We start from the raw sequence: 15,170 nt of genomic DNA on the forward strand, positions 1-15,170 counted from the left end.
AAAGTGCTGAGGAGCTGTCCACACAATCCCAGACAGCTCCAAGGATAGGTTGGTGGCTAAGTTCCAATAGCTTACTCTCACATAGGAAGGTGAAACCTTTATAGAAAGAAAGTATTTTGAATCTTCTTATTTAAATGAGGAACAAAAAGACAAAGGAGAATAAATTAACAACCACATTGACCACGACAATAACTTTATTGGAAATTAATTTTAATCAAGAGTTCTTTACAAAATCAAATCTTGATTACAAAACAGATACTTAAGAAATACCGAGTGGTCTCCTAATCAACACAAATGAATAAATCGGTCAATTAGATTTCAGAGCTCATAGAGCTGAAAACACCAACTATGCAGATGGACAAGTAAAGTTACAACGTTCGCTCTCCTCAGAAGGTTGAAAATAGTTTCGTTTTTTTTGTTGTTTTTTTGGTGTTTGAAGGCAAGTCGATTCTACACTGTCTCAGTGAAAAACATTCCAACTGTATGTACAAAAAAAAGGAACAGAGATGTTAAAAGGGCCAATGAGTAAGATCGACCGGCGAGCTGCACAGAACACGTCCCTCTATGATGTGTAGACTTCACGCACAGTGTAACTTATGTACAGATGCAGTAACACTAATGAAGCCTGGCTTCTGACATCAAACTTTTTTTTCCTGAAAGAAAAACCTCAAGAATTACAGGTCATGGGAAAGGGAATTTATTCTTCAGATGACTCGGGAGATAAAAAAAAAAAAAAAATAAAAAGAATAAAATAAATGGAGATTGTGCCAAAATTTGCTACTCAGGACCGGAGAGATGATAATCAGTATGTGTCCAACTGTCTCAAAAAAAGAAAAAGCTTTCAATTATGTACAATCCAAACCAGTAGGCATTCAATCGCATCGCGCTCGACGCGGCTCTTGGCTGAATCATCGGCGGGTGGGCATTAGGAGCTGAGTGGCCGTCACGGAGTCGGGGAACAGGTTGTGGTACGTGGGGAGGGGAACGTACGCAGCGGTGATCATTTTCCCTGCGGAAACAAAAACGTTCCTCCAGTTTAAAAAGGCACAGAAAATCCAGAAGCATTAGAACCAGACCAGCACTACTCAAAACTCCACGTCCTGCAGGTCGCAGTATCTACACACATTTGCTTCAACCGCACACTACACCACCTGATTTCACCAATTAGCTTATTATCTGAACCAAGCAGGCCAAATAATTTCTGTGGTGGTGTAGCAGACAGGAGAAAATGCCTGCAGACAGTGCGGCCCGCAGGACGTGGAGCTGAGCAGCGCGGAACTAGACGGATAAAAACGGGCGTTGTGTTGAACGGCCTTCGTACCTGCGAACCACCGTCCGTGCAGCGCATTCACGGCTGCCATGGCGGCGGGAATGGTCGGACATTTCACGTACACGTTTCCCTGAAAGCACAAACACCACCGTAAATCAACAGCACTGATTCAGAGCCCCTCGTTACACTTAACCCAAGCCCAACTCCAAAGGGGTTTGGCTTCGGTTGAGAACATAGTAGGGTTTTAATACAGGCTCAGAACAATAGTACAGCAGTCATACTGATTGGTTGAAAAAGTATAAGCTTGAGAGTGGCACTCGAGATATTGACTGAAAGGGTTAACAGAAAAACTCAATGAGTTTGGGGATGTGAATAATTTGATAATTGAATACTCGCTTTCTCTACTAAGGTAGTATTCAGATTATTGATTTTTTTTATTTTTTATAAGGGCATGTAGGTGCTTTTCACCAAGCACTTCCTACAGTAGGGTAAACTTCAGCTGTCAATAAAATATTACCACAGGAAACCTCGGCCATCTGACTGCACTTTCTGTAATTACCTCAGAATGCAAGCGACTGTACATATTTCTACAGCAACCAAGTCAGAGATGACCGGTAATATGATAACTGATCATCTTCTGCACTGGAGACAGAGGGATGATCACTTTCACATAAACGCTAGTTGCTGTAACTTGTAACTTTATGGTAATAAAATGCTTGTTATTCGTTCATATCGTCTGCATTTAAAATTCAAGCAAGTATCCAAATATTTAGACAGTCCAAAGTTCTTACTTGTGCAGAATTCTTGTCGACGTATATGTGCACAACTCCGCCATGTTTGTTGCATTCTTCTATGACATCATCTTGAATTTCAACATCCCAGCCAGGACCATCTTCCCTGAGGGGGGGGGGGGGGGAAGAAAAAGTCTTACTTTCATCTAGAATAAGGCGAGGCGATCATGCTGCTTCTGGCAGGTTACTCAAACACACTATTACTTCTTTCTAGTGTTAAACATCACGATGTCTCTGGGGCAGGGCCTCGAGTTTCAAAACACTACCCGCTCACAACCTAGCGTTGAAAATGGCAACGCAACATATCAGACGAGCGCCCTTATCTCATCATATCAGACAGTACACGTTCGACCTCCACACTTACGACTGAGGGTTGAACATATTTGACAGCTGGAAGCAGTGCGTGGCGATGGGCTGCGTTGGTAGGTTCAGAGGGGTGTTGACGTTCATGTTCATGTTGAGGTTCAGGTTCAAGGCTCCCGGGTTCATGGCTGCAGCTGAGGAGGGATGGCAGTGTCAGAGTGCATGCAGAGCAACAGGACCCGTAACTCGGTCACACACTTAACAGGCACAAACACTTCACTCACGATTAGGCCAGCAAATACATCACACACAGCACGAGACTCACACTCTTCATTCCCTCTAGACTCCTCTTCATAGTCTGGCACCACAGAATCGGGATTTGCACACAAGCCAAAATTAAACCAACCCGGAAATTTCACAGAAATAATGGGCTAGATCTCATGCTAAAGCCAGCGAGTAATCTGGGTCATTACCAGCAGTACCAGCAAAGAAAAGTTTAGAACGAACAAAAAAAAAAAAAAAAAAGAATCTCAAAAAAAGAAAAAGGTCTTAAAAAATGATTGGTGCTACATGCGTTGAGGACACAAACTACATTCACCTTCAGGGGGCTGAGTCAACCTGGCTTGTAAATCTACGGATTAAAGAGAAAGATTGTTACAACGAGCACTTCACCTGTGTGGAATCGAAAGTAGCTGGGGCTGAGGAGAATGGAATGGAAGTGCACGATGGATGGATGATTAAATTTTCTCCATTTCTCTCCAAAAACAAAAACCAGGAATGCAATGACCAGGATGCGTTGACTGAAGCCTTCTTAAAGCCCGAAACGTTCTCAGCTAAAAATATCTTCTGAAAGTTATACTTTCGTATGGTTGGTCTGGACCACTCTTAGTTATACCTTATCGATGTTGTCAGCTCACTCCACTAGTGACCACCACTGGGAGTGTTTTCATGAAAGAATACAATTGTACGATAGACTTTTGCACTTTACTGAACATGTAGCCTAATTACCTTTTAAATTATATTTCCGTAAATCAGTTTTGTGGGACACCGTAGTTCTAAAATAATGATTTATTCAGCGCCACCTCGTCTAACAATATCTCCATTTCCTTTGCTGTGAAGATGGGGGACCGCTTCTTTCTTTGCTTTTGTTTCCCCCCACCATATCTTATGTTGTTTTCAGTGTATAGAACTGAAGTTGAGGAAATCTGGATGTTTATTCTTGAGACCGATTTTGATTTGAAGTCAGTTTTTCAAGATGCAAAAGTCATACCTTTAAGCTTTCCAGCAATTACAAAGTAAATGGCAGAATATTGGTATGTACCCTTGACATAAAAAAAGGCAACTGAAATTAAAAGAATGAGCCATACAGCTTAATTCCTTGAACCTTGAGGTAATTATGACTATCCTCAGTTCACTTGAGTATATCTCCAAAAAACCAAGCATCAGTTCAGGTATATGGATCTTACATTGCAAGTAACAAAATTGGTTACATTGGTATAATGGCAAATATAGCGGAAGAAAATAGAAATAACAAATAATATTCCAATTTTATTTCACAAACTAAAAACATGCAACATATTTGAATAGCAGTATTCATGTCACATTCACGTCATCCTGCAATTATGTCCAGCACATGGAAATCCCCGCACCCAGACTTTCACCAGTCTACTGCTGGTGGCAAAACAGCCTAAACTTAGCTAAATGGAAGTAGGATTTTACGGTTGGTCATTTCCATATTTGAGTCACGTTTCTGCTGCATTTTAAATTAATAAATGTATATATATTTGTTTTTTTTTCTCCTAATTTGGTGGGATTAACAGTAAACATGCAATAAACATGTGTCCAGAAGTCCTGTACCAACACTGCTGTATGGGGTTAATTTAACCCTCTGTAACTGTATATACTAAGAAATCTCAGATTTCTTTGTGGATGATTCGGGTGGCACTTGGCATACAGATGCCTAACTTTCACTTACTGTACCTTCTGCTCAAAATTAGATGTTTGTCACATACTTTTCATATTTATGAATAAAAGGCTAGTAATTTTGGAGACAACAAGCAATTCTACTACAATAATTTTGCACTTATTTGAACTGTTGGGGTCATTCTGAGCCCAAACATGAGAGCGGTCATGATGTGAGGATTAAGAGGTATGGACTGCATTGGAAAGGCAGTTAAGTAATGAGCGACATTCTCCGGTGACCCACGGCGACAGTCATGTAATGGATAACAGGCTCCAGTAGCTCACCTGTTACAGCTGCCATGGCTCCAAAGGGTATGGATCCACTCATCTGCAGGGCCTGCTGGGCAGCTGGGGGAATCTGTAAGCCAGTGCCTGCAACAGACCACACCAGACCTCAGGCAATGTAATGACCTTAACATTAACTCGGCGTGATAACCTTTTCAGGAATTTTCTGTGGTCATAATTTTCAACCCATTTGCCTCCGTTTTCTTTAGTCAACAAAAAACAGCCAGTCACACCGCAAGAAAAGGCCTGTTAAACAGCTTGCGCCTTGGTGACCAGGGATAAACAACAGAAGTTGGGCAAACAAAGCCAGGTGTCGGATTAAAATTGAAGTAAAATTGCTAGGCCACTTCCCCAATTGAACAATCTGTCATCAATTGGCATGTTTAGTAAATTCAGATCTGTTCAGAGTCGTGAAGCAGGCACAGAAGCCTGTAAAACCTTACAAAGCAGGCTTTACACAGGTAACCACCCACGTCATTGACAAGGCAAATTAACTTGACCTCTAATGTTCAAGAAAAGGTTTACGCCGGCTCCTGGTCCACAATGGCAATTTACACTACCCTGCCAAAGAAAGGTTATGGCTAACATTACTCCAGCTGCTTGTGGAGTCGAAGCTGTACTGAACATGCGGTCAAAGATTTCCATTTGCGCCCTCACTCTGCTAACCAAACTCACACTGAATAATCGCCTGTAGTTCACTTTGTTAATCCCTTTAATGAATTTAAAAGCCTCAATCAAATCCCCCCAATCAAGCCTCCTTTTACTAAGCTTTCACACAGTCAGCCAGTCACTCACACTCACAGTCAGCCAGTCACTCACACTCAGTCACAGTCACAGTCACAGTCAGCCAGTCACACAGATACAGACACAGACACACACACAGACACACACACAGACACAGACACACACACACAGACACACACAGACACAGACACAGACACAGACACACACACACACACACACACACACACGCACACACACACACACACACACACACACACACGCACGCCCCTCACCCTCAGCGAGCCGGGCCATGAGCTGCAGGCGGCCGGTGGTGCCCAGGTCGATGCCGGTGCGCTCCAGCTCGTCGCTGTCCAGGAAGGAGCTGGCGGTGGAGGCGTCGGTGCGCTCCGTCACGTGCCCCACCTTCATGGGCCGGCCGGCCAGCTCGAACCCGTTCAGCTGCTCCAGGGCCTTCTTGGCGCATTCGGCGTCCGCGAACTGCAACGGGGAATGCAACGTCAGCTCCAGGGAGCTTCAGCTTTACACAAAGCAAGACGCAAAGGCTATGCTCGGCGGTAACTTACCGTGATGAAACCGTATCCTTTGGACCTGCCCGTCTCGCTGTCCATCATCAGCTGAATGCTTTCAATCTGAATAAAATAAATCAGAAAACTCCATTTACCCCTTCAGACCTGAATTATGCTCCAGGAATAGGGAAAATGCAGTTGTATTTTTCCCCATCGCTGGAACAAATGATTAAATCAAAAAAAACTTTAATAATTTCCTTTGTACATTCCAGTGGACACTAGGCCCATCATAAAATGTAACGTGTAAGAATCAATGGACATATTCTCAATAGATTAATGTGGTGATTAATGTCAAGTATTGCACACTTATGTGCACGGGGTCTGAAAAGCAGAAAGCAGGAGCGTTACGCGGGGGGAGCCCTTACCCGGCCGAAGGGCTCGAAGATGCCCCGCAGCATGTCCTCGGTGATGTTGAAGTGCAGGGAGCCCACGTACAGCCGCATGGGCCCCGCGCTGCCCTTCTGCAGGTTGTTGGCCATGGCGGCGGCCCTGTTCTTCTCAGCCTGTGGGACACACCGGGACCGCGCAGGTGAGTGAAACCCACCCTCTCACAGGGACACGCAGGTGAGTGAAACCCACCCTCTCACAGGGACACGTGGGACACGCAGGTGAGTGAAACCCACCCTCTCACAGGGACACGTGGGACACGCAGGTGAGTGAAACCCACCCTCTCACAGGGACACGCAGGTGAGTGAAACCCACCCTCTCACAGGGACACGTGGGACACGCAGGTGAGTGAAACCCACCCTCTCACAGGGACACGTGGGACACGCAGGTGAGTGAAACCCACCCTCTCACAGGGACACGCAGGTGAGTGAAACCCACCCTCTCACAGGGACACGTGGGACACGCAGGTGAGTGAAACCCACCCTCTCACAGGGACACGTGGGACACGCAGCAGACGGAGTGGAAGAGCGGGGCGGAACGGGCGCTCACCTGCGAGGCCTGGACGATGATCGGCACCCCCAGGAGCCTCTGGCCCGTGAGGCCGATGGCCAGGGGCACGGAGGTGGCCTCCACAAACTCGATGTACGCGATGCCCTTCGACCTCCGGGAGTTTCTGTCCGAGATCATTCTCACGTCTCTCACCTGGGGGGAACGAAATAGAGGAGTTTAACATTCTTCAATTCAGTGTTTTTCAAAGCACCCAAAGCCTATAAAAACACTAATAGATTTACACCCAGAACTACTTTTCAAAACATTAAACATCATGAAGACATTGATTGTAGGAAACATTCAACTCCCGTCCTTGTCCCCAACTTCTGCTTTTAGCGAAAGGTGCATAAACAGCTTATTTTGTTACTCTTGACTTTGTTTCCACTCATGTGCTATGAGCGACCACATGTATGATGGATCGAAAAGGGGAAAAAAAAAAAAACTTGAGTCTCAAGGACAAGCAGGAGAGAATGAGCCCACAGGAGGCTCGAAATCTCCCTTTGTGACAGGCCAAGGTGACTGTTCCTGGTATCCAGGGGTGTGTCTGAAAACAAGTTTATGCAAACCAGTGATGATGGAAACCACACTCCTAGATACCAAGAACAGTCAACGCCCCTCGGAGAGTGCAGTACTCTGTCGTTTACAAAGAAAGACCATAGTCTTAAATTTTTTTTACTAAAACAAGTGATTTTTTTAATCTCTTCCTCTACAACTGCAGTTCATGTAATTTAATTTCAAGGTCTAATAATTTCCTATGCATACTTGGCTATAAAAGTGCGCAATTTTGTTCTATTGAATCCGGCTTTCCTGAACATTTCAATTATTCCATTTTAATCGAGCTGGTTGAGCCTGTGTGGGCCCGACACTCAAGACTTCACGGGAGAAAGCTACAATTCCCTGAACGCAAAAAGAAGTGCCCACAACAACTGTGAAAATGTCAATAAGAAGACTTTGTTGAAAACTCAAATTGCAACTGTAACATTTGCAAATAACATCACTGGCGCATGATGCCCACACTGTGAGCAGGCATACTCCCAACAGATAAAACCCACTCCGATTCCAGTAGGTTGAGGAGTGGGTTGAACCCAATAATTTGCCCAACAACGTTAACACAAAAGCAGTCAGAGTGCGGGAGGACCGTGTAACGCGGCAAAGAGAGGAGGCGGAGGGGGCCAACCTTTCCCACGGCGGAGAAGAACTCCTCCAGGTCGCGGGGCCGGATGCGAGCAGCCAGCTGCATGCAGAAGACGGTGCGAGCGTCCCTCTCCTCTGGGGTCAGGTTGTCGATGGGCTCCCTGCAGTCAGAGCCACACGCACATCAGCCACACACCCAAGGCCACACACAAGGCTTTTACAAATAAACCGCTGCCTTCTCACACTGTGCAAACCATTTGGTTCGGTGGGACTTCCACAGGTGCTATGAACACGTGAAACGGAATTCCGGTGAAGTCTGGATGAGGCTTAATGGTAACTTTAACTGGGCTAAAGAACCGGAAATTAAGAAAAGTACTTTATTTTATTATTTTATATCATTATTTTTATTTTAACACGTCAGCGGTGTTGCCTGCTGGAGCACAAAGACAAGCGCTCTAGAGGTGCAGTTTTCGTTCATAAACACAATATGAAGGAGCGCAAACTTTTCTTGGTATGCAGGGATGGGCTTTCATTTTGACATGCATTTGCATTCCATTGAATGCCTTGGTTTCACTGACTTAAAACCACACCCCTGTATACTCACATGTCAAATTTCTCTTCAAAAAGTGAAGCCAAACAGTCAGCAATCACAAATTGTGTTGCATCAGTCTTTTAAAATGCAAATAACATTCGAATGTTTATTCCTCCCCCTGTATAGGACATTAAAATAATAGTTTGTTACCTGACGGGGCTCTTGTCTTTCTTGAACGGGCTGCGACTTCTAGACCGTCTCCGGCTGGAAGGAAAATTCAACGTTAGAAAAACACTTACAGAGCAGCGGAGAACCAAACACTGAACAGGCAAACTACCCACACAAAAGACGGGAAAGTGTAGAATAAAAACCTTAGTTTGATGGCTGGTGGTGGGCCAATCTTCCCCCTGGGGCCACCGTTAAATTTCGGCCCAGCACTGTGATTGAAAACAAGGTTGATATCTCAGTATCTACGACCACTACGGGCCAAGGTAACGGCGAATTGACCGCAAACTGCTCTCCAGGGTTGTGCAGCTGTTCGGTAATACCTCATATTAACACATTTCTCACTGGCCGTGGCTCAGCAAAGTAATTTTTCCTCCCATTTACACAGAACTAATCTCCATGCTCTCATCTTGGCCAATGACTTGGGTTTGTCCATTTTGTCTGAATACACTTAATCCTTTAAAACATTGTGAAAGATGGACAAATTAATCACACTATCCGCACAGGTTCATGCTTCTTAGAACACGTAAGCGGCAGACGAGACGCCTGGTTGAACACAGAGGACGAGATCTAGAGGGTGCGCTGAAACGCACAAAGAATGCAGCTCGAAACTCGTTTGAGCACAAAGTCAGAAACTCTAGTGCTGGTGCTGGAGACCTAGAGGAAGTGTAGAGCTAGAGGCAGAGAGGGAGCACAGACAGCAGGGCTACAGGCAGTGAGGGAGCACAGACAGCAGGGCTAGAGGCAGAGAGGGAGCACAGACAGCAGGGCTAGAGGCAGTGAGGGAGCACAGACAGGAGAGCTACAGGCAGTGAGGGAGCACAGACAGCAGGGCTAGAGGCAGAGAGGGAGCACAGACAGCAGGGCTAGAGGCAGTGAGGGAGCACAGACAGCAGGGCTAGAGGCAGTGAGGGAGCACAGACAGGAGAGCTACAGGCAGTGAGGGAGCACAGACAGGAGAGCTACAGGCAGTGAGGGAGCACAGACAGGAGAGCTACAGGCAGTGAGGGAGCACAGACAGCAGAGGCAGTGAGGGAGCACAGACAGGAGAGCTACAGGCAGTGAGGGAGCACAGACAGGAGAGCTACAGGCAGTGAGGGAGCACAGACAGCAGAGGCAGTGAGGGAGCACAGACAGCAGAGGCAGTGAGGGAGCACAGACAGCAGAGGCAGTGAGGGAGCACAGACAGCAGGGCTAGAGGCAGTGAGGCAGCACAGAGAGGAGATATGGAGGTAGTGATTGAGCAGACAGGATATTTAGAGGAAGCACAGACAGGAGATCTAGAGGAAGCACAGACAGGAGATCTAGAGGAAGCACAGACAGGAGATCTAGAGAAGAAGTGCGAGAGCACAGAGAGGAGATCTAGAGGTAGTGAATGAGCAGACAGGATATTTAGAGGAAGTGCAGGCAGGAGATCTAGAGGAAGTTTAGATCTAGAGGCAGTGAGGGAGCACAGACAGGAGATATGGAGGTAGTGATTGAGCAGAGGAAGGGCAGAGCAGATCTAGAGAGAGGGGGAGAGCGGTACGTACAACGGGCTCTTGCGGACTCGGTATCGGCCTCCGCGCTCGCGGCTGCGGGAGCGGGAGCGGCGGCGCTCCTTGCTGCGGCTCCTCTTCCTCTCGCGGCTCTTGCTCCTCTTCCTGTCCCGGCTCTTCTTGCGGTCCCGACTGCGGCTCCTGCGCTTGTCGCGGCTCCTGCTACGACTTTTACTCTTCTTTTTCCTTACAGAGCCGGGCACCACACACAGGTCAGTCAACACACAACACCAGTGCCAAGAGCAAGATCTAGGAGGCCGCGTGGACCGTGATTTTACAATCGGCATAATGACCCGTGTTGACCGTCGGGACTGTCCAAACTTGGTCCACGGGAGCCCCCAGGTATTGCGGGTAGCTAATCGAATGAGTCAGTTCCGCTCTAATGCAGTAATGCGGAGCCAAATTCTCAAGAGCTCTAATTCTCTAGATTGACTGGTAGACTGCAGGAAGGACACTACAGGATTAAGTGCTTAAGTGTCGACACCTGGTTAAAAAAAACCAAAGAGACAACTGTGGAAGCATATTAAAGCAGATTTTAAAAGGTGTATGGTGATGAGATTAGTTGGAAGCAGTAGACACACAGGGCTCCTCTTGGGTAGCCCTGCTGTGGGGAGGGTACTTACTTCTTACTACGCTCTTCATGGCCGTTGGCACTACTGGACCTGAGCTCATCCTAAGCAGGGTCGATAGAAGAACATCATGAGGACGAAGAGGTAACATTTCAAGTCGTCAGGGTAAAGGGGGGGTGGGAAGAGAGAATACAAATGCAATCATTTAAAATGTATTCATACAAAAGCTTTACATTTTAGACAAAACTTCTACAATGGGGTCCTTTTAAACCACTTTGGCTCTCACTTCACCTTTGTCCTCTTCTAATACATTCGTAATCACAGTTAAACTCATCCAATGCTCATGGTCTAGAAGTGGTTTTTAAAATGTTAAAGATTTAGCACGCTACAGAACAAAAGCCATTTTGTTTCAGTGAATATTTGCTCAGCAACCCCATCCTCATCAGTACCAAGGCTATCTTTGCCTAAGATCAATGTGGCCATGCTAGCAGCCATCTGCTAATCGAGTTCCTGTGGTGGATGCCATTCCAGTGATCTTCACCCATTTTCGTTCGTGGACTGTAAGAGTTCGATGCCACCTCTGTCACACATCTCGCCCTGAAGCAAACAGGGATTCACACTGCTTAGTAATGTCGGCTCCCAAGAAATTCAAGAAAGTTAATTAAAAAAATAAAATAAAATCCACCAGTTTAACCTCAACAAAGTCCCTAGATCGCAGCCAGCTGCGTGGAGATGCCCCGAGTTTGCCATTTGTATTTAACAGGGGGGAAAGTACTCCCATGGCTGAGAGGACTGACATTAAAATGCATTGAAAACCATGAATGGTATCTCCAAATATGAAAAGGTATTTCAAGTACATTTGAATTGTGTGGAAGTGTAAAAAAATAAAATAAAATAAGAAAAGAAAAATAAAAAAACTGGTGTCAAAGCATGCAAATGTTACAGGATTACCTGGGATGCAAAACTACTTTAAACCATCACATTGTCATGTCAAGGGTCAAGAGACAGCATTCATGCTTTTAACCTTAGACCTGGCCGTTGGTGACTGGCGTATACGGCAACAGGACCAAATCACCACTTACGGCCAGTAAGTGCTGTCACTGCTTTAAGAAATACACAGCATCATGAAACAAAATAATCTACACAAGACAATTCAGCACATTTAATGGTTACAAAATGAAAGCAGGAAGGCATGCAGATAGACGTAGCTGTACTAAGTGCAGCTATCTCCATACCTAACGGATCTCTTGCAACACTACTTTCGTAGATTTCAATAAAGTTCTAGCCTCTAGCCACTAGACAGGAAGTAGAAACCACAGTGGCATCACTACCATCTCTATGGAAATTTTGGTTACTGCCTCCATGGTTTGTCTTTTTTGTGGTTGTCATCCACTGCAGTTATCCTGTTGCTACCAAACAGGTGCCTGGATGTTCAAAGAGGAGGTTATTTTATAACCTAGGGGACCACAGTACATCAATACATTGCGCAATTACTACCTTTCTGTTTTGACAGTTCACACTGGAATTCATGGGAGTAGAGGTGAGATATCGTTAGGGGAGTCTACAAAAAGAGATAGACGGGCGTTTATTCATAATTCTGAATTGAAACTCCTGCAACACATCACAAAAAAAACATTTAAATCAGTTTTCCATAAGTACAGGGGTCTGGGGACGAGGTGGCAAAAGACCATCAGATTCATGTGTTGTGCCCTGAAACCACCCGCCATTTCCCCTGAAACACTCACCTTTCTGAAAGGCGCCTCAAGCATTGCTTCTATATCAAAGTCGTCGGCCATTATGCGGTTTCGCTGGAAAGAAAATAAACAGCACGGCGTTTATGTGAAGTAAGACATTACATAATGACCTCAATGTACTTCAATTTAATAACTGACCATTACAAACAAGAGACGGCTGAGTAATGGTTGACCAGCTCGTACGAGTTCAGACACGCTACCAGCACTAGCTGGTTGACCAGTTCATACCCAGCTAGACCAGCTCAATTTTACAGCTGGTCAACTGGCATAGCTGGATCTTACAACAGGGATAAAATTGGCCACATTCACAATTACTTAAATGGCATGGTTCAACATCCCTGGTATTTCCAGGCCTACGACACGTGAACGTAAGTTACTAATATGCTGTTCTGATAATTCGGGCCATGGACTTAGAGCTCAGAATACCTTTCCTTAACGGGCTCGCCAACTAATTCACATGGAACTCGTTGTCTGACGTTAACCTAAGGTAAACCGACCGCCCGGGTGTTCTTAGGCCCGCATTGTTTGCATTTAATTAGCTAGGTAAATTCGCCAAACACGTTAGCTGCTACGTTTCTGGGCCTGGCCTTATGTTAGGCCGGGATTTAATCAACTGTTAGCCAGCCAACGCCAAGCTGTAAATAACAAGCTAGTCTAGCTAACGTTAATCATTAAAGTAGCCAATCGTGATCTTCAGGCGAATTACTCAATTAGATAGCTAGTTATTATTTATGAGCTAAATTAGACTACTGTTAGTTGCAACAAAGCCCAGTTTGGAAAGCGTTAAGATTACCTAGTTACTTAATTTGACCAAGCCAACGTACGTTTTCTAAATAGCATGTCTAACGTTAGCTAACTAGCTAAATAACTCACTAGCCTAGTGTCATCTAAAATCACCCCTTAAAAATAACAAATTAAAAGTTAACGTAAACTAGCCATCTAACTCTAAGCTGGTCATCGTTTAGCTAGCTAGCATATCTAGCCAGCAAACGTTAGCCGATGATAGCATCTTATTCGATAGCTAGCTAACTTAACGTAGCTAACAGTAGCTGGCTACTTTCTGAAATCTTGAAAACAGTGTGGGTAACGTAACGTTAGCTAAATAACATTCGATAAATGGAGAGTAGTCCGTCAGGCTGACCACGATAGGTAATGTTAGCTAGCTAGCTAGCTAGCTAGTAACTTAGTACACGGCGACTTTGTTATCATTAGCTCTGAATATGTTGCATTAGAATACCGTAGACATACCTCACTATCCAAATGTAGCTTGCTGTTTTTATATCAATGTCTTCTCAATAATTTCGTCTCGACGTAGGCCGTTCACTAGGCCTTTCTTGACCTCCGACTGTTTTCTTCTTTCTTCCGTTTCACAAACTGAAATGACTTAGCTAGCTAGGTATCTGTGCCTAAAATTATTTTTTAATAAAACGACGTTCACGAAGTACCGCGTTTAATACAACTATACGACAACACATCCAATGGTTTAAATGAATAATTGGTTGTCGCGAAGTTCTGTTCCACAAACGAAATGCTTGTTACCACTTTAGTCCCTGCGTTCAACCAAAATGGCGCTTGTGTACAAGCTAGGGGTCTCCTGGCCGCTTGCGTAGGGGCATCATCTCGAGCCCAAGGGACCTTGGGATTGACATTCCCACAGAAGCCCGCAAACTCCAGTGGCAAGCGGAAGTATTGCAGTTTATTGAGCCTCTGCTGCCAAATAACTTATTTCCGAATTAAAGTCCATTGAAAACGAATTTACCCCGGCGAAAGAACACTATTTTACAGTAATTTTAACAACTTCACATGTCATTACTATCCAGGGACCGATTTTTTTCTGAGCCACATATCATTTTTTAAATTCGTATTTGTCCCTTCACGTTTAGGTACCTAGTGCGCATGCTATGTTGCGAAAAAAGCCCTAGTGCGCATGCTTTGATGCAAAAAAGCCCCGTAGTCAAACATGGCAGCCTCCCTGAACTGGCGTCATGCGCCATTGAGCAGCTCCATAGGAATCTATGGAACCGGTAAGCGGAAGCTGTTTCCAGTTTGTATGAACAGCTCTCCTGGCTACGCCTATGGAAAGTCAACAGTGCCAAAATATGTTTAACATACGTTTCATTTTGACTTGTTATAACAGCAAAAAAATTTGGTTGGCCAATCAGTACAGTGATGCAAGAATGACAATGAGCTGCATCTGGTCTTGTAGGCAATCTAATTGGTCAAGCCATGATAACAACCATAGATAAACAGTGATTCCATTAATCACATTAGAGTCTCAGCTAGGCATCAGATTCATATTATGGCTGATGTAGTTGCTCCAGTTTTATAAAATTGTTGATCAAACAACTCATGACAAAGACCTACTTAACTATGTCACACATCTGTGAATTTAAGTATAGCATTGATAAAAACTTGTAGTTTGACAAGATGTCTTTAAAAAAATCTAAAATAATAATGCAAATTCCAATAGTCTACAATGGGCAGAATTTAAATGTGATGGAATGTAATTTGTGCTTCTGTTAGTTTTTCCTCCCATTTTTCAATGCAACTGCAATATAGCA

General features: G+C 44.8%; 1 protein-coding gene across 3 annotated transcripts; it reads right to left on the reverse strand.

The window, feature by feature from the left end:
* Positions 1–176: 176 nt before the first annotated feature.
* On the reverse strand, positions 177–14,204 carry rbm39a (RNA binding motif protein 39a). 3 transcript variants are annotated; one of them, XM_061219045.1, is made up of 18 exons: positions 13,858–14,204; positions 12,601–12,663; positions 12,353–12,416; positions 10,910–10,959; positions 10,281–10,472; positions 8,895–8,960; positions 8,734–8,787; positions 8,035–8,152; positions 6,858–7,010; positions 6,287–6,424; positions 5,919–5,984; positions 5,628–5,832; positions 4,612–4,698; positions 2,963–2,995; positions 2,426–2,558; positions 2,062–2,167; positions 1,322–1,400; positions 177–1,009 (listed from the first exon to the last, which is right to left on the reverse strand). In XM_061219045.1, the coding sequence occupies exons 3-18, from the start codon at positions 12,383–12,385 to the stop codon at positions 909–911; spliced, it is 1,614 nt and encodes a 537-aa protein (XP_061075029.1). In that variant the 5' UTR covers positions 12,386–12,416; positions 12,601–12,663; positions 13,858–14,204; the 3' UTR covers positions 177–908. The 3 variants fall into 3 exon arrangements, with proteins under 3 accessions (XP_061075029.1, XP_061075028.1, XP_061075030.1); XM_061219044.1 differs by lacking the exon at positions 12,353–12,416; XM_061219046.1 differs by lacking the exons at positions 2,963–2,995; positions 12,353–12,416 and having other exon boundaries at positions 13,858–14,203.
* Between the last annotated feature and the right edge of the window lie 966 nt (positions 14,205–15,170).

This window comes from Conger conger, chromosome 14 (assembly GCF_963514075.1).
Source record: "Conger conger chromosome 14, fConCon1.1, whole genome shotgun sequence".
Lineage (NCBI taxonomy): Eukaryota > Metazoa > Chordata > Actinopteri > Anguilliformes > Congridae > Conger > Conger conger.